At 38.6% G+C, this 20520-nt stretch overlaps 1 protein-coding gene across 6 annotated transcripts in view; it reads left to right on the forward strand.

Moving 5' to 3' along the window:
- Window positions 1–20520, forward strand: part of CSNK1G1 (casein kinase 1 gamma 1) — a 180109-nt gene that overhangs the window by 83897 nt on the left and 75692 nt on the right. For all 6 annotated transcript variants that reach the window (XM_032297190.1, XM_032297187.1, XM_032297188.1 and 3 more), the window contains 2 exons: window positions 1724–1764; window positions 9012–9081. In XM_032297190.1, coding sequence (XP_032153081.1) covers window positions 1724–1764; window positions 9012–9081 — 111 coding nt within the window. The remainder of the gene's footprint in view (window positions 1–1723; window positions 1765–9011; window positions 9082–20520) is intronic.

Consider the following 20520-nt stretch of genomic DNA (forward strand, 5'->3'; position numbering starts at 1 on the left):
CCTAAAAAACCAACCTGTTAGTCTTCTTTTTATCTTATTTGCAGACGAAAATTATTCCTAAATTAGTGTACTCTTTGACATGTAAAGGTACTCAGCAATCCAATGGCAGTATGAAAAATTTAATGATGTAGTTATAGTGCAGAGGGCCTTCTGTTGTCTAGAGCTTGTTAAATGAGAACTTGTAAGCAGCTTTTTGTGTTTTTTTGTTTATATATTTATGAGACAGAGTCTCACTCTGTTACCTAGGCTGGATTACAGTGGTGTGATCTCAGCTCATTGCAGCCTAGGCCTCCCGGGTTCAAGTGATTTTCCTGCCTTAGCCTCCCAGGTAGCTGAGATTACAAGTGTTCACCACCATGCCCAGCTAATTTTTGTATTTTTAGTAGAGACAGGGTTTCACCATGTTGGCCAGGCTGATCTCAAACTCTTAACCTCAAGTGATCCACCAACCTCAGCCTCCCAAAGTGTTGGAATTGCAGACGTGAGCCACCGCGCCCAGCTTGTTTTTTTATTTATAAAAGCAATGGATTATATACAAATCAGAAAATACTAAAATAAACTATTTTATATTCTTTTTCATGCACATATATTCAGCTGTGTATTCTAGGAATATAACATTTACTGATAAATTATTTTTAAAATAATCATACTGTATATACAGTATCAATAGCTTTTAATCAGTTGAGATTTTGAGTGTTTTGGGTGTTTTATATGTGCTGAACATGGTCTTAAGCACCATGGGGTATTGAAGAAAACTTAAAATCCCTATTCTCAAGATATCTATACTCTCGCTGTGTAAGATAAGGCAAATGTATAAGAAGAGATATGAAGTTCAGTGCAATGGCTAAACTATATGATATGTACTAAACACTCAGAAGGAATTAAAGTAAAGGCTTTCAAGGATCAGTGAGGGTAGGGAGGTGAGAGGAACTGAGTGCCCAGCATATATACAGGTTCACTAAGTGATAGTTGTTGCGCTGGTCCTCATCATCATTCCAAGTTCTTAGTCTAAATGCCTAGGAATATTGATTACATTTGTAGAAATAGGAAGGTTTAAAGGGAAAACTGTTATACTGCAGGAAGGGCTTTGAGATGTCTAAGTATTGTCTGGCTGAAGATCTGTTTCTGTAAATAGTTAAAGATATAAAGCTAATGTTCTGGTAAACAGTCAAAACAGCTTTGAGAATCATCTGCTTACAAGCAGTAGATGAATTCTCCAAAAGGAGGTTTGGGCAATAATTGGTTTTATTCACACTATCCTTTATGCCGTCTAAAGTTGATGCTAAATACCATTACCAAATATATAGAATTCTATTTGCCAGTTAGTGTGAAGGATGAAAGTTTGTGTTTACTGTGCCAAGAGTGAAAATCTCTTTGAAATTCTGAGATTTCTTCTTGAATTGCTTTATGGCTTAATAGTTGGGAAATATTAAATAACAAGTGTGTGTGTGTGTGTGTGTGTGTGTGTGTGTGTGTGTGTAGGAGAGAATGATTTGTTTTCTCTTTTAAGAAAATTCTCATGTGTGGTTTAAATTTCTGAATTTTAAGCTGTTCTAGTGATGCTGGATCCCATTATCTGTGTAGCTTTCACTTATAAATTAAGTTTCATTTATATGAACAGCATTGGGACTATAACCTTTCTCATGACCCTATGAGATAATATTTTGCTTTGCATTTCCCAGAATAAATGTCACTAAAACATATACATCTGCTTTCCCCTTAGGTAAAAATCTCTACACCAATGAATATGTAGCAATTAAACTGGTGAGTAGAATCTGTTTGTTGTAATTAATGTTTTGGTGCTCTCATTGCTTATATATTTTTATAGGAAATAATTTTAAGCATTCATTCACAAAAATACTAATGGTTTGGGGTTTTTTTTGCATATGATCTCACAGTAATTTTTCTTCAATTATAGTGTTACAGTGGTGAATCACTCTATACTAGATAACACTATATAGTTAAATGATGCTAACTATGATGTTAGCAATGGTGACTCAAAAATTAGTTGATTAAAAAAAGCTGGGAGAACTAGTAATTCTATAAACCATATCTTTAACGTAGGTATCATAATTAAAAAGATAAAATCATTCAAAAAAATTTTTTTCCCTCTAACTTGACTGATTTTTTTGTACTTAGAAGAAAATCATGTCTGATTATCTAATCATGGCCTTACAAATCTGTCAAGCACGAAAAACATACCATATGGTCACATTAGAAGCAAAGAAGTTAAATGATATGTTGATACTAACTTTATGAATAATTAAACTAGTCATTGAAAATGATATCCTATTAAAAAGAGAAGTAATAATTTTCTTATTTTTGGGGACTAATAATTTTAGAAGACAGAACTCTTTATCTTATATTTAAGGTTGTTAACAAAACTATTTTTTCATGTGAAATGTTTCATATGAGTAGTTTCACTGAAACTCTGTTTGTTCTCCTAGTAAGTGTCCCAGGATTTACAGTAACTTTGGGTTTTATTAATTGGAAGCCAGAGGAGTTAATGGTTGGAGGAAATTGAAGGAAATATGTGCTATACTTTTCTTTTTTTTTTTTTTTCTTTTTTCTTTTTTTGGAAGACAGGGTCTCACACTGTTGCCCAGGCTGGAGTGCAGTGGTGTGATCTTGGCTCACTGCAATCTCTGGCTCCTGGGCTCAACTGATTCTCCCATCTCAGCCTGCCTCCTAAGTAGCTGGGACTACAGGTGTGCACCACTACACCAGCTAATTTTTGTGTTTTTTGTAGCGATGGGGTTTCCTCAGGTTGCCCAGCTGGTCTCGGACTCCTCAGCTCAGGTGATCCACCCAGCACAGCCTCCCAAAAAGTGCTGGGATTACAGGTGTGAGCCACCACCTGGCAGTGTTGTTCTTTTCTAATGAATTGCACTTACCACATCCACACTTGTTCTGTGATTGGTCGTTCTCATCCAGCTTGCTTGTGGAGGACTTAGGGTTGTCTTGTGAGGAACTGACAGTTACCAGATTTGTTTCCCTACAAAGGGGTGGACAGACAGGGAGCAGGGCTTAGAGCAGCAGATAACTTCTAGGAAACCAAGTATTTTCTTTTTGTTTTTTGACTTGGGACTCTTGTTGGATAGATGGGAGCAGGAAGAGAGGTAATACATATAACAATGCAGGTCAAATATCCTTTTAGATTGAATATTAAAGGATTAACTGCCAGGCGCAGTTGCTTATGCCTATAATCGAAGCACTTTAGGAAGCCAAGGTGGGCAGATCACTTGAGCCCAGAAGTTCAAGACCAGCCTGGGCAACTAGGCAAAACCTTGTCTCTACAAAAAATGCAAAAAATTAGTCAAGTATGCTGGCACACACCTGTAGTCCCAGCTACTTTGGAGGCTGACATGGGAGAATCACTTGAGCCCAGGAAGTCGAGACTGTAGTAAGCCGAGATTGCTTGCACCTCTGTGCTCAGCCTGGGTGACAGAGTGAGACCCTGTCTCAAAAAAATAGGATTAACCATATTTTTTTATTTATAAGAATTTGGTTATTCTATAAAAGTGTTCTCTAGTAGATCTGCTTTAATTTTTACTTTTTCTGTTTTATTATTCTGATAAGTTAGAATAATCTTTGATTATTTGTGACTACTAAGAGAATGAAGCAGCTCGTAAAACACTTTAAAAATTTGCCGCATTACTACATATTTGTTAGGCTTTCTGTTAGGGACAGTTCTTTCTATCTTGATTTCTTCTGCTAGGTTATACCAATTGACCTGTATAGATAACCTTACATAACATATCATTGACATGATTGATCATTTCATTTCCCTTTTCTTTTTAAAAACTTTTATTCTGCTTTGTATAGACACTATTTAAAGCTAAAAATGGAACTCTTAAAATCTAGGAAGTGTGACTCAGTACCACATCCCCCTTTCAAATAAGTCCGAAAGGTATTTTAGAGGTTGACAATTTTGTCTATAGGCTTTCTCTCTTGCTGTTGGGCTTCTGTTCTCCAAAGGGACATAAAAGGCAGTAATTGAGCTCTTTTCATTGTAATGGCAAATTTGCCTTAAGCACCACAGTCCCACAAGGTAGCTGTTGCTGTTTGTTTAGGATTTTAGGCAGGCATGTGTTTTCCAGAATTATTGCAGCAAATTTTCTGGCAAATGTCCAGCCCTCTATGGAAATGTAATTCACATCTGGTACAGAAATACAAGGAAGCTTTGCTGTTGCTGTTTCAATTCTACTTTGTTTGAACCTTCATTGTGAACTCTTATTTCTTAGATTTCTAAGAGCCTTAAAAAAATAGTACACAAAGTAAACAAAATAGTGTAATCAGCCCTTCTTTTATCCATCACCCACATTTCTAGGGTTCTTTTTAACAGAGGTTTTCTAACAATTGGGTTTTTTAAAAAAAATCTCTCTATGCCACTAATATTGCTGCCTTCTGCAATCTGTAGACTGAGCTTTGCAGTATTTTCTACTTATAGTGCTTCCAGAAAAGCACCTTGAAGTCTAATTGGCTGAGCAGACTATGGCCATGTGGTAAGGAGTTGGCTCAAGTGTGTCATTCAATAATAAGACCCTCATGTCTGAATATATGTGACATATATGCCTTTCAACCCTTGAACTCTATAGAGTTTTGCATTTTTAATTTACTAGCTTAGCTACCCAAGATCAGATTGAATATTTTCTATTAGGGTTTCCAGCATGAAGATTGAGAGTATAATATTTGAGGAAGCATCTGTGGTTTTTAAAATTCATTGCCTCTGTGCTTTGTCAGAATCCAAAGTGATTTCTCCAGAAAGAATAGTCCCTTTTCTGGTGTTTTCATCAACTTCTAGTTCCATGTTGATTTGTCATCACTGTTTCTGTTTGGTCCCTTGTGAATTCTTACTGATTTTGCTAATGGAAAAATTCTATACCTGGCTGCTTTGATGGTGATTCAGTGGAAGATCTGCAACCAAATGGAGACACAAGAGTGATATGATACCTCTCTATCTGAAGAGATAAATAAGAAAGGGACTCTACAGTATAATTAGTCTTCTGCTCTGTTTTTTTTTTTTGTTTGTTTGTTTTTTTTGAGGTGGAGTCTCACTCTGTCGCCTAGGCTGGAGTGCAGTGGTGCGATCTTGGCTCACTGCAACCTCTGCCTCCCGGGTTCATGCAATTCTCCTGTCTCAGCCTCCCGAGTAGCTGGGACTACAGGTGCGTGCCACCACACTCAGCTTGTTTTTTGTGTTTTTAGTAGAGACAGGATTTCACCATTTTAGCCAGGATGGTCTCAATCTCCTGACCTCATGATTCACCCTCCTTGGCCTCCCAAAGTGCTGGGATAACAGGTGTGAGCCAGCACGCCCAGCCTCTGTACTTTTCTTTTGACTAAAAGTCTTAAGATACTTGAAGTCCAACTCTAATAATTGCTGATTTTATACTCGAAGGATATGAGTTCTTTCTTCATAGCATTTCCTACAGATAGGAACATTCCAGTCTGGCCTGAATTGATTTAGATAAAATCTTCCTAGAAGCAGAGGGATAGACTAGACAGCTTCAGAGATTTCTTTGATTAATGGATTTTATGTCTTAAGAAAAATGCAGAGAACTTCAAGTGGATTCAGGAAAGAACCTTCAAAGATGATCAAAGAATTAAAAACTGGAACCAATGAGGAAAGGTGAAAGGAATTTGAAATTACCTTGCCCGAGAAAAGAAAATCTAGGAAATGATTGGATTATTTTGTTATTTGAAGAGAGCCACTTACTAGTATTCAAGATTATTGAGGAGCTTAAAAAAATTTTTTTTTGCTAAGAACTTAAGAAAAAATAGGCTTAAGTTTCAGTAATGAGATTTGAGTGTAATATAAAAGCATTCCAAACCATGAAACTTGTTAAATATCAGCACGAATTATCGAGGGAAGTTATGGAATCTTCTTCCTTGGAGTCTGTCTTAAAAATACAACAAATATCCCAGCACTTTGGGAGGCCAAGGCAGGCAGATCACGAGCTCAAGAGATCGAGACCACCCTGGCCAACATAGTGAAACCCCTTATCTACTAAAAATACAAAAATTAGCTGGACGTGGTGGTGTGTGCCTATAGTCCCAGCTATTCGGGAGGCTGAGGCAGGAGAATTGCTTGAACCCGGGAGGCGGAGGTTGCAGTGAGCCGAGATCGTGCCACTGCACTCCAGCCTGGTGCCTGGAGACGGAACGAGACTGTCGCAAAAAAAAAAAAATAAATAAAACAAATAACCACTCAGTGGGAGAAAGGACAGCCTTTTCAACAAATGATGCTGGAAAAACTGGATATTCACATAACAGTGAAGTTGGATTCTTACTTTACATTGTAGTCAACAGTTAACTCAGAGTGGATCAAAGACCTAAATGTAAGATTGAAACTATAATACTTTTACCAGAATACACCATGGGAAAAGCTTCATGACATTAGATTTGGCAGTGATTTCTTGGATATAACACCAAAATCACAGACAACAAAATAAAAACTCACTAAGTTGGACTTCAGCAAAATTTAAAACTTTTGTACACTGTCAACAGAATTTTTCAAAGGCAACCCATGGATTGGAATAGGAGAAAATAATATTGTCTAGTAACAGATGATATCATGATATCCGGAATTTACCATTATAACAATTTTTTAAAGTTGAGTGGCATTAAGTACATTTACATTGATGTACAACCATCATCACCATCCATCTCTCTTCCCTAACTGAAATTTTTTATCTGTTAAACACTAATTCCTCATTCTCCCCTCCTCTCAACCCCTTGGCAGCCACCATTCTACTTTCTGTCTCCATGAATTTGACTACACTAGGTACTTAATATTAAGTGGACTCATGATATATTCATCCTTTGTAACTGGCTTATTTCACTTAGCATAATGTCCTCAAGGTTTGTCTGTGTTGTAGCATGTGTCAGAATTTCCTTTTTAAGCCTGAATAATACTTCATATATACGAATATACCCAATTTCGTTTATTTATTCATTGATGCACACTTAGGTTGCTTCCACCTTTTAGTTGTTGTGAATAACAATACTATGAACATGGATGTACAAATATATCTGAGTTCCTGCTTTCAATTCTTTGGAGTATATATCCAGAAGTAGAATTGTAAATCATAATAATTCTGTGTTTAATTTTTTGAAAAATTGCCATACATTCTCCATAGCAGTTGCACCATTTTGCATTCTTATCAGCAATGCACAAGGGTTCCAGTTTCTCTATATCCTCATCAATACTTGTTATTTTCTGTTTTTGATAATAGCCATCCTAATGGGTGTGCAGATGTTGAGCTTTATTTTATTGATTGATTGATTGAGACGAGGTCTCACTCTGTCGCCCAGGCTGGAGTTCAGTGGTGCAATCACAGCTCCCTGCGGTCTTGATCTCTGGGACTCAAGCAATCCTCCTACCTCATCCTCCTGAGTAGCTGGGACTACAGGAGCGTGCTGCCATGCCAGGCTAACTTTTTAGTTTTTTTGTAGAGATAGGGTCTCCCTATGTTGCCCAGGCTGGTCTTGAACTCCTGGGCTCAAGCAGTTCTCCTGCCTCAACCTCCCAAAGTCCTGGGATTATAGGTGTAAGCCACCATGCTTGTCCTATTTTATTTATTTATTTGTAAAGATGAGGTTTTGCTGTGTTGCCCAGGCTGGTCTCAAGCTCCTGCCTCAGCCTCTGAAATGCTGAGATTGCAGACATGAGCCACCATGTCAGCTACTGTTGAGCTTTTAAAGAGAGATTATAATATGTTTAGGGTAATGTTTGGTTGTCTTGTTAGCCAGTTGCCCAATACACTGTCAGTTTAGAATAATCAGCCAGCCGGTTGCTCAATTGATATAGAACAAAGTGTGGTTGTTTGGCTGCTTTATCTATGACGTTTTTAGAAAATGCCATTTTTGGAAACTTGAACACCATATTGATTGAATTACATTAATTGCATTTACAATCTTTAATTCTCAATAGTTTAAAAAGAAATATACATAAGGATGTTTCTAAAAGCATTGTTCATAATATTGGAAAATGAAAACAGTTCATGTGTCCAAAAATTATGGGGTGCGTGTGTATACATACATACATAAATACTTATATACATACAGGGCGATACTTCAACCATTAAAAATTATGTAGGCCAGACTTATGCCTATAATCTCAGCACTTTGAGTGGCTGAAGTGGGTGGTTTGCTTGAGCCCAGGAATTTGAGGCCAGCCTGGGTAACATAGTAAGATCCTATCTCCGCAAAAAAATAAAAATTAGCTGTGAGCGGTGGTGGCTAAGTTAGGAGGTTCACTTGAGCTTGGGAGGTTCAACTGTAGTGCATGAGACCCCATCTTTAAAAAAAAAAAAAAAAATGGAAATTATACACATTTATTTCCTGCCATGAGATGATGTTATCACATTGTTGAATTCAACAGCACATTACTGAACAGCAAATACATCATAATCTCATTTATATAAAATTAAGTTCATTAGTTTGTATTATACATATAAATGCATACACACACACACACACACACACACACACACACACACACACACACATACTTGGAAAGACATTCACTAAAATGTTAATAGTGTCTTTCTTTAGAGTGGCAGGATGACAGATTATTTTTACTTTCTTTCTGATTTTTGTATATTTGAATTTTCTTCTGAGCATACATTATTTTTCTAAAAATAATAAAACCATGTACCACCCAAAATTCAGAACAAAACAAGCAGGAAATACATGCTGGAATTTTTTTTTTAATTTAAAGGTTTAGCATCAAGTTTCCTGGGAGAATACATATCGGGGAATATTTCATTGCAAGAAAGCTGTCATGCAAAGTTTATTTAACTATCCATGGAAGGAGTTGTATGCAATTCACCTTCATCTTCTCTTAGCTGTACTGTGTAAGACAAATTGCGGTTAGAAAAGGCTCTTATAATATGGATATTATCTCTAAAACACTAGGTGATCGTAGCCCTTGTTTACTCCAAAAATTTAAGAATGGAAAAATACCATTTGTTTAAATCTGATCAGTTTTTCTTTGTGGGTTTCAGGAACCAATAAAATCACGTGCTCCACAGCTTCATTTAGAGTACAGATTTTATAAACAGCTTGGCAGTGCAGGTAAGTCAAATGTTTTTTCTCCACTTACTAAGCATATAACTTAACTGGAAGCCCTAAAATATACAAATTTTCTTGTCTGGTTTGCCCTTTTTACCAAACCATCTATCTTCTCTGCTTGCCATATAGGTAAATAAACATAGTCAACCACAAAGCTCCGTGCTCTCTGGTTCCTGGAGTTGACTTGACAGGGGATCTGTGTTGCTATGACTATGCCCACAGACCAACCTGCAGATGCTTTCCACTTGTCAAATACACATAGTATGAAGGATTTGCTTTTCAGTAGTTCATTCTCTTTTCATTTCTTTACTTATACCAAAAGAAAGGAGGAAATGTTGGTAATTTGCAAAGTATATCTTTCCACATTGAGATGGTTTATCTGTTTTAAAGACATACTAAAATATCGATTCTGAAATATTACAACACTCATTTTATCCATTGTTCTCATTAATTTGCAAGAGCTATCCATATGATTGTAATAATCTTTGGCAATTTTTAAAAATTAAGTTTATAATTTTAAAAAATGTTTATTTTTACCTAAAAGCTCTAATTTCTCAAATATCTTACTGGTTTCCAGAAAAATGTTTTGCTAAGCAAATGTTACCAATCCTGGGTGGGGCTGTATCTATAGGGACAAGTCTTTCAGCAGATGAAGTCTTTAGAGCTATTTTCACTATTTGACATATTCAGAATTTCCTCTGCTTTATGCTCCTTTCACTGTGACAGGTTTTAAGTGAATGACTAAAGCTTGGTTTCTTTTTTTTTTCTTTTTCTTTCTTTCTTTTTTTGGAGACAGGGTCTCATTCCCATCACCCAGGCTGGAGTGCAGTGGCATGATCACGGCTCCTTGCAGCCTTGATCTCCTAAGCTCAGGGGGTTCTCCTGCCTCAGCCTCCTGCGTAGGTGGGACTACAGGCATGTACCACTACACCTGGCTAATTTTCTGTATTGTTTAATAGAGGTGGGGTTTCGCCATGTTGCCCAGGCTGGTCTTGAACTCCTGGGCTCAAGGAATCCTCCTGCGTCAGCCTCCCAAAATGCTGGGATTACAGGCATGAGCCATCATACCATTGGTTTCTATTTAAAGTACCCCTGTTGAAGGTACTACGGAAGGAATTTGAGTTACACTTTCTAAAATATTTAGGATTATATGAGAGCCATTGTGTGTTATTTAAGTTTTATTATACCCTGCCTATAGCAATAATCAGCTATAGTCATAACTCAGGGAGCCCACAATGGTCTTGTCTTTCATTTAACTTAATATGAGTTCTTGCTCACAATAGCCTCTCAGTATATATTTGTTAATTGATTGGAGTGTTTCTGGCATAAGATTTAAGATTGGCAACTGAGTTCACCAGATGTATATATAACTTGAGGGTTATCTTCCCAGATGCCCCAGAACTAAATTTTAATTGTTGTTCCTCTTATATTGTTCCTGGTTTCATAATGTTGTTAAGTTATTCCAGGTTTCATAAATTTTAGGGTAAAGACTGTCACAGCCCACTTATGTTATCATAATTCTAAGGGTCAGGTAAAAACATGCTTAATCCAGTCCAACTTAGAAGTTTAATTGGGGAAGTGAAAAGGGCATTTTTCAGGATTTCCTCTGTAAGCCCTTCAAATAGACCCACCAAATCACACCAGTCTTCCATTTTCAATATAGAGCCAAAAAACTCTCATGAATTTGTTATGTAGGAATAACATCTATGCTGCTGGGTTGGTACTCTCCCCAAATACAGATAATTTCAGACTCTTGAAGTTTCAGCATTTTCTGTGCACTGAAAAGAAGTAAATAGGGAGGGCATTAGGGGAAAGGGGACTTTTCAAATTGCTTTTCACTTAAGCAGAAAGGAAAAACTGCAATCTCTGAGACTGGTACATCCATCATTGTCATGAGTGCGAATAGGAGGGCTCTGTTGTACTGGTTGGGCTAACTGTTGACTCATAGTCAGGTAGGCTGACCATCATTGGTCTCTCTCCCAGCACCTTTTCTAACAAACATGTAAAGATCACAAAGCCTTCTAGGTCTTATATGAAGTTCAGTGGTGATTACTGGCCTCATTTCTGCTTCTTGAGATCACCCACTACTCTAAAAATAGCTGTGGTGGGTATCATCTTAGTATTCTTGCCTGCAACTAACAAGGTAGCTATAGACTTTTCCAAGATAGGAAGAGCCTTAGATATCTGTTTCAAATCTACCTCCTACTCTTACCCCCTAGTGTAAGAATTGCTTTTAGGATTTTCTTAATAGTCATCTAAATCTGCTTGACCACTTACTTCTAGTCATAGAGTTCACCGCTCTTCAGGCTAATTTAATGTGGAGAAGTCTAATGTATTTGAAGTTCTTCATATTAGGCCCAAATTTTCTTTTTTTAAAAAAATTGTTTTTTCAGTCGGGTCTTGCTCTGTCGCCAGGCTGGAGGGCAGTGGGGCGATCTTGGCTCACTACAACCTCTGCCTCCCAGGTTCAAGCAATTCCCCTGCCTCAGCCTCTGGGATCATAGGTGTGTGCCACCATCCCTGGCTAATTTTTTTTTTCTTTTTTTTATTGCATTTTAGGTTTTGGGGTACATGTGAAGAACATGCAAGATTGTTCCATAGGTACACACATGGCAGTGTGATTTGCTGCCTTCCTCCCCTTCACCTATATCTGGCATTTCTCCCCGTGCTATCTCTCCCCAACTCCCCACCCCCCGCTGTCCCTCCCCTATTTCCCCCCAACAGACCCCAGTGTGTGATGCTCCCCTCCCTGTGTCCATGTGTTCTCATTGTTCAACACCCGCCTATGAGTGAGAACATGCGGTGTTTGATTTTCTGTTCTTGTGTCCGTTTGCTGAGAACGATGGTTTCCAGGTTCATCCATGTCCCTACAAAGGACACGAACTCATCGTTTTTGATGGCTGCATAATATTCCATGGTGTATATGTGCCACATTTTCCTTGTCCAGTCTATCATCGATGGGCATTTGGGTTGGTTCTTTGCTATTGTAAACAGTGCTGCAATGAACATTCGTGTGCATGCATCCTTACAGTAGAACGATATATAATCCTTCGGATATATACCCAGTAATGGGATTGCTGGGTCAAATGGAATTTCTATTTCTAGGTCCTTCAGGAATCGCCACACTGTCTTCCACAATGGTTGAACTAATTGACACTCCCACCAACAGTGTAAAAGTGCTCCTATTTCTCCACATCCTCTCCAGCATCTGTTGTCTCCAGATTTTTTAATGATCGCCATTCTAACTGGTGTGAGATGGTATCTCAGTGTAGTTTTGATTTGCATTTCTCTAATGACCAGTCATGATGAGCATTTTTTCATATGTTTGTTGGCCTCATGTATGTCTTCTTTTGTAAAGTGTCTGTGGTAGCTTGATGGGGACAGCGTTGAATCTGTAAATTACTTTGGGCAGTATGGCCATTTTCACGATATTGATTATTCCTAACCATGAACATGGAATGTTTCTCCATCTGTTTGTGTCCTCTCTTATTTCGTTGGGCAGTGGCTTGTAGTTCTCCTTGAAGAGGTCCTTTACGTTCCTTGTTAGTTGTATTCCTAGGTATTTTATTCTCTTTGTAGCAATTGTGAATGGCAGTTTGTTCTTGATGTGGCTCTCTTTAAGACCATTATTGGTGTATAGGAATGCTTGTGATTTTTGCACCTTGATTTTTGTATCCTGAGACTTTGCTGAAGTTGCTTATCAGTTTCAGGAGATTTTGGGCTGAGACGATGGGGTCTTCTAGATATACAATCATGTCGTCTGCAAATAGAGACAATTTGACTTCCTCCTTTCCTATTTGAATACCCTTTATTTCTTTTTCTTGCCTGATTGCTCTGGCTAGAACTTCCAGTACTATATTGAGTGGTGAGAGAGGGCATCCTTGTCTAGTGCCAGATTTCAAAGGGAATGCTTCCAGTTTTTGCCCATTCAGTATTATATTGGCTGTTGGTTTGTCATAAATAGCTTTTATTATTTTAAGATACGTTCCATCAATACGTACTTTAGTGAGGGTTGTTAGTATAAAGGGTTGTTGAATTTTGTCAAAGGCCTTCTCTACATCAATTGAGATAATGTGTTTTTTGTCTTTGGTTCTGTTTATGTGGTGAATTACGTTTATAGACTTGCGTATGTTGAACCAACCATGCATACCCGGGATGAATTCTACTTGATCATGGTGGATAAGCTTTTTGTTGTGCTGTTGCAATTGGCTTGCCAGTATTTTATTGAAGATTTTTGTGTCTATGTTCATCATGAATATTGGCCTGAAGTTTTCTTTTCTTGCTGAGTCTCTGCCAGGTTTTGGTATCAAGATGATGTTGGTCTCATAAAATGATTTGGGAAGGATTCCCTCTTTTTGGATTATTTGGAATAGTTTCAGAAGGAATGGTACCAGCTCCTCTTTGCATGTCTGGTAGAATTCAGCTGTGAACCCATCTGGACCTGGGCTTTTTTTGGGTGGTAGGCTCTTAATTGCTGCCTCAACTTCAGACCTTGTTATTGGTCTATTCAGGGTTTTGACTTCTTCCTGGTTTAGGCTTGGGAGGATGCAAGTGTCCAAGGATTTATCCATTTCTTCTAGGTTTACTAATTTATGTGCATAGAGTTGTTTGTAATCTCTGATGATGGTTTGAATTTCTGTGGAATGTGTGGTGATATCCCCTTTATCATTTTTTAGTGCATGTATTTGTTTATTCTCTCTTTTCTTTTTTATTAATCTGGCTAGTGGTCTGTCTATTTTGTTGATCTTTTTGAAAAACCAGCTCCAGGATTTATTGATTTTTTTGAAGAGTTTTTTGTGTCTCTATCTCCTTCAGTCCTGCTCTGATCTTAGTTATTTCTTGTCTTCTGCTAGGTTTTGAGTTTTTTTGATCTTGCTCCTCTAGCTCTTTCAATTTTGACGATAGGGTGTCAATTTTAGATCTCTCCTTGCTTCTTATGTGGGCATTTATTGCTATATGTTTTCCTCTGGAGACTGCTTTAAATGTGTCCCAGAGATTCTGGTATGTTGTATCTTCATTCTCGTTGGTTTCGAAGAACATCTCTATTTCTGCCTTCATTTCATTGTTTATCCAGTCAACATTCAAAAGCCAGTTGTTCAGTTTCCATGAAGCTGTGCGGTTCTGAGTTGGTTTCTGAATTCTGAGTTCTAACTTGGTTGCACTGTGGTCTGAGAGACTGTTATGATTTCCGTTCTTTTGCATTTGCTGTGGAGTGATTTACTTCCAATTTTGTGGTCAATTTTAGAGTAGGTGCGATGTGGTATGGAGAAGAATATTTATTCTATGGATTTGGGGTGGAGAGTTCTATAAATATCTATTAGGTTTGCTTAGTACAGGTCTGAGTTCAATACCTGGATATCCTTGTTAATTTTCTGTCTCGTTGATCTGTCTAAAATTGACAATGGGGTGTTAAAGTCTCCCACTGTTATTGTGTTGGAGTCTAAGTCTCTTTGTAAGTCACTAAGAACTTGCCTTATGTATCTGGGTGCTCCTGTATTGGGTGCATATATATTTAGGATCGTTAGCTCTTCTTGTTGCATTGATCCTTTTACCATTATGTAATGTCCTTCTTTGTCTCTTTTGATCTTTGTCCTTCTTTGTCTCTTTTGATCTTTGTTGCTTTAGAGTCTATTTTATCAGAGATGAGAATTGCAACTCCTGCTTTTTTTTTGCTCTACATTTGCTTGGTAAATTGTCCTTCATCCCTTTATTTTGAGCCTTTGTGTATCCTTGCATGTGAGATGGGTTTCCTGGATACAGCATACCAATGGGTTTTGGCTTTTTATCCAATTTGCCCGTCTGTGTCTTTTGATTGGGGCATTTAGCCCATTTACATTTAGGGTTAATATTGTTATGTGTGAATTTGATACTGCCATTTTGATGCTAGCTGGCTGTTTTGCCCATTAGTTGATGCAGTTTCTTCATTGTGTTGATGCTCTTTACCATTTGGTATGTTTTTGGAGTGGCTGGTACTGGTTGTTCCTTTCTATGTTTAGTGCCTCTTTCAGGAGCTCTTGTAAAGCAGGCCTGGTGATGATGAAATCTCTGAGTACTTGCTTGTTTGCAAAGGATTTTATTTTTCCTTCACTTATGAAACTTAGTTTGGCTGGATATGAAATTCTGGGTTGAAAGTTCTTTTCTTTAAGGATGTTGAATATTGGCCCCCACTCTCTTCTGGCTTGTAGGGTTTCTGCTGAGAGATCTGCTGTGAGTCTGATGGGCTTCCCTTTGTGGGTAACCTGACCTTTCTCTCTGGCTGCCCTTAGGATTTTCTCCTTCATTTCAACCCTGGTGAATCTGACGATTATGTGCCTTGGGGTTGCTCTTCTTGAGGAATATCTTTGTGGTGTTCTCTGTCTTTCCTGGACTTGATTATTTGCCTGCCTTGCTAGGTTGGGGAAGTTTTCCTGGATAATATCCTGAAGAGTATGTACCAGCTTGGATTCATTCTCTCCGTCGCATTCAGGAACACCTATCAAATGTAGATTAGGTCTTTTCACATAGTCCCATATTTCTTGGAGACTTTGTTCATTCCTTTTTACCCTTTTTTCTCTAATCTTGCCTTCTCATTTTATTTCATTGAGTTGATCTTCGACCTTTGATATCCTTTCTTCTGCTTGGTCAATTGGGCTGTTGAAACTTCTGAATGCTTTGCGAAGTTCTAGTGTTGTGTTTTTCAGCTCCATCAATTCACTTATATTCCTCTCTAACTTGTTTATTCTTGTTAGCATTTCATCAAATCTTTTTTCAAGGTTCTTAGTTTCTTTGCATTGGGTTAGAACATGTTCTTTTAGCTCACAGAAGTTTCTTATTACCCACCTTCTGAAGTCTGATTCTATCATTTCATCATATTCATTCTTCATCCAGCCTTGTTCCCTTGCTGGTGAGGAGTTGTGATCCCTTGTAGGAGGAGAGGCGTTCTAGTTTCGAGTGTTTTCATCCCTTTTGCACTGGTTTCTTCCCATCTTTGTGGATTTATCCACCTGTTGTCTTTGTAGTTATTGACTTTCAGATTGAGTCTCTGAGTGGACGTCTAGTTTGTTGATGATGAAGTTATTTCTTTCTGTTTCTTAGTTTTCCATCTATCAGTCTGGCCCCTCTGCTGTAGGGCTGCTGAGGTCCACTCCAGGCCCTGCTTGTGTGGAGATCACCTGCAGCGGCTGCAGAACAGTAAGGGTTGCTGCCAGTTTCTTCTTCTGCTATCTTTGTCCCAGAAGGATACCTGCCAAATATCAGTTTGATCTCTCCTTTATGAGGTGACTCTTTGGATATATGGGGGTCAGAGAGCTGCTTGAGGAGACAGTCTGTCCTTTATAGGAGCGCAAGTGCTGAGCTGTGAGCTCCGTTGTTCATTCAGAGCTGCTGGGCAGGTACGTTTAAGTCTGCTGCATCAGAACTAATGAACCCCTTTTTTTTCCCAGGTGCTCTGTCCCGGGAAGTTAGGGCTTTATTTATGAGTTTCCATTGTGCTGCTGCCTTTTTTTTCAGGGCTGCCCTGCCCAGCAAGGAGGCAGCCTAGTCACTGTCTGCCTGCAGAGGCTTTGCTGAGCTGCTGTGGGCTCCGTCCAGCTGCCATGTGAACTTCCCTGCAGTCCTATTTATTCGGGTGTAGTTAGAACTGCCTTGACAATGGTGGCCCACCTCTGTAATGGTGGACTGTCTCTGTAATGGCGGGTTGCCTCAGTAATGGCGGGTTGCCTCGGCAATGGTGGGCTGCCTCCTTAGAGGTGGAGTGCCTCGGTAATGGCGGACACCCTTCCCCCACAGAGCTGGACCGTCCCGGGTTCAGCTGTGCTTGCTGTGAAACTCTCAATCCAGAGCGTTTCCAATTGCTGTTTTTTTGTGGGGGTGGGACCAGCCGAGCCTGATCACCTGGCTCCTTGCCTCAGAGCCTTTTTTTTAGTTGAACTGTTGACTGTCTCCCAGGTGTTCCAGTTGCCTGTTGAAAAGGCATCGGGGTCTGTGTGATTTCCCATGCAGCGACCCACTGCTGGCTGAAACGGCCACACTGAGATTCGTGGCGCTTTTTTGGCTGGAAATCTCCTGGCCTGGCTCCCTGTTTCAGTCCTCTTTTTAATCAGATGAATGGACGACTCTGCCTTCCCAGAGCTCCAATCGCCAGTTAAAACGGCACCCACACCCGTGTATTTTGTATGGAGAACAGCCTCGCCGGTGAAAACAGCCGCACTGGCGACCCTTGGGGCTCCTCTGCCTGGGAATCTCCTGGTCTGTGGGCAATAAAAATCCGTCTGGAAATGCGGCATCCACTCACTGTCTGTGCTTTCACTGGGAGCTGCAATCCTGAGCTGCTCCTAATCTGCCGTCTTGGATCCCTCAGAAATGGTCTCCCCGGCTAATTTTTTATATATTTTTTTTATTTGAACCGGGTTTTCACCATGTTGACCAGGATGGTCTTGATCTCCTGACCTTGTGATCCGCCTGCCTCGGCCTCCCAAAGAGCTGGGATTACAGGCATGAGCCACCTCGTCTGGCCAAATTTGCCTTTCCTTTTTATTTCCATGAAACACAGTTCAGGCTTTTTTTTTCTTTTTTTAAACCAGCTCAGAGACATTTGTCAGTTGTTGTATACTGTCCTATCTCCCGTCCACCTCTAAGTCTTCTTTTAAGCCAGATATTTATCTTCTTACATAACATGGTTTACACAGATACCTCAGTATCAGTTCCTCCACCAGCAAGCATGGGCACATACATGTTCAACATGCCTAGTTTTTTGATGCTCCTCTTGAGTGAGCTTCATAAAGCAGCATAAGTAACTGTGGATATGGAGACAGTAGGATTACTATCCTCCCTGATCTGGACACATTTATTTTAATTTACATTCTCTTTTTCTTCCCTCAGCTTTATTCAGGTAGAATTGATAAATAAAAACTGTATATTTTAAGATGTACAACATGATTTTTTGATATACATTGTGAAGTGATAACCACATACCATAGTTTTTAGCAGGCATTTCACATAGTTGGCTTTTGTGCTTTTATGGAATTGTACTCAGCTAAAACCTATAAATCTTTTTTTTTAAAACATAACTGCTATCAATCAAGGCTTTCTGAACTGTATGGTTATATAATTGATTTTGAGCCCCTAAACCTCTGAAATGTCATTTTATTTTATCCCATTATTACCTCAATGGGATATATATATTTAATTTTATTTTTTTCCAGAGTCCAGATAAGGAAGAACATTGGGATATTTTAAAAATTCTGATTATATTATCTTATTGATGATTAGGTGTTGACTATTTTTGTATTATAATTGCATATTGGTTCCACTCTCCCCACTCCCCGCCATAAGATTATAAGCTCCTTGAGAACAAGCCTTTTGTCTTCTTCACCCTTGTATCTCAAGTATATCTCAAGGCCCAGTGTGATGTTCTGTCACAGGGCAAGTAGTCAGTAATAAGTAGTTCAGTGGCTGAAAGAAGTTAGGAAGATTTGGGGCTGGTCACGCCTGTAATCCCAGCACTTTGGAAGGCCAAGGTGGGTGAATCACCTAAGGCCAGGAGTTCAAAACCAGCCTGGCCAACATGGTGAAACCCCATCTCTACTAAAAGTAGAAAAATTAGATGGGCATGGTGGCACATGCCTGTAAGTAATCCCAGCAACTTGGGAGTCTGAGGCAGGAGAATTGCTTGAACATGGGAGGCGGAGGTTGTAGTGGGCTGAGATCGTGCCACTTCACTCCAGCCTGGTGACAGAGTGTGACTCCATCTCAAAAAAAAGAAAAAAAAAAGAAGGAAGATTTAATGAGGTAGGCTCTTTAGATTTTTACCAAGGTTATTAATAAAAATATTCCTTGTGATGCTCAGAAAAGGAGATAATTTTGAAAGAAGATCAGTTGACAAGAAAATAGACAAGATTTCATCATTTCTCAATGTAAATGTGAGCATGAACACCGGAGCTTGTTTCTAACTTAGAGGCACAGCATTCCTCCCCCTATTTTTTTCAGAGTAAGTTCTCTGCTGAGAGACTTACTCTGAGTGTGACTCATTGGTAGTCAATATTTGAGCAGCTGGAGCACATATGCCACTCTTTTCATTACCAGAGTGATGTTGCAGCATTGTAAATAAACAAACAACCTTTTGTACCAAAGCCACCCAAAGACCACAGTATGTAATTAGTGTTTTTACTCACTAGTGTTTTGTCATTATTTATTACTGTCCAATGAATTATAATATATTTGGATTTCCTGATAAGGAAGACTTAAACAAAAAGCCTATTGTGACTTAGGTTTGTTCAGTTAATTAATCATTGCTTATAAATATAAATGTATGAAATTATTTGGGAGAAATGATTAATTGTGAATTTAAAGAGTTATCTATTACCGTGATAGCCAGAGCTTGAGACTTTAAATTCCTAAAATAGGAACTTTTTTGTTATCCTGGGACTATGACCTTTTTCTTCAATACTCAACTCTTAATAATTACCTTAGCCTTTTAGACCCAAGTTTCACCTTGACAACCTGATCTAGAAATTCATGCCAGTTCTCTAATTATGTAGAGAGAGAACAAAAATGATAGCACTGGATAATTGTGAACATGGTTCTAGTTAGAGGTCTTCCACGTCATCCCTGCACAAGGAATTGTATGACCTCTAACTCCCTTCCATTCCACTGTTTCCTACTGAGTGGTCGCACTTTTCAGGCTTTGTTGATTATAGTTTTACCACCAAGATTTTCAAGACTTAATGCTTAGGAATTGATACCTCCAAGATAATCAGTGAAGAAAGTAAAGGAGACCATGAGAACCTTGAAACTGAGAAGAAGCATTTTACCTTCCTGTTAGCTAGCATTTTTTCATTTATTATAGAAACTAAATTGTAAAATCTTATAACTATTTTTCTTATTTTCTTCAATCATCAATATTGTGTTAATTATATTATAGTCACCATAGGCAAGTTTTAATTTTATTTTCTTTTTATGGGAATGATTTTAGGTTTCAGTATTCCCTTATGGTCTTTTACTTAGGAAGATATATACATTATCAATTTAAAAATTTTCCAGGCCACAAATCTTTTGTCCAGCACAGTGCTCACTTTTGCTTATATTTTAGCACACAGGAATAGGACTTGGTAGATGAGAAGTTTGGGGCAGAGATTTTCTGCACTAAATGGTAGGAAAATGGAAGTCTCTCACATAGCTTGAAATTTCTAAGTCTGGACTGCTATATCCTGGCTTTCTAGCAGCTATTGTAATCTATTGACTCTTCTGCTTTGGGTCTCTCTCTTTTTTTTTTTTTTTTTTTTTTTTTGAGAAGGAGTCTCACTCTGTCACCCAGGCTGGAGTGCAGTGGCATGATCTCGGCTCACTGCAATCCCTGCCTCCCGGGTTCAAGTGATTCTCTGGCCTCAGCCTCCTGAGTAGTTCAGATTACAGGCATGAACCACCACGCCCAGCTAATTTTTTATATTTTTTTTGTTGTTGTTG

This window comes from Sapajus apella, unplaced genomic scaffold (genome assembly GCF_009761245.1).
Source record: "Sapajus apella isolate SASKATOON/1434 unplaced genomic scaffold, GSC_monkey_1.0 scaffold37, whole genome shotgun sequence".
Lineage (NCBI taxonomy): Eukaryota > Metazoa > Chordata > Mammalia > Primates > Cebidae > Sapajus > Sapajus apella.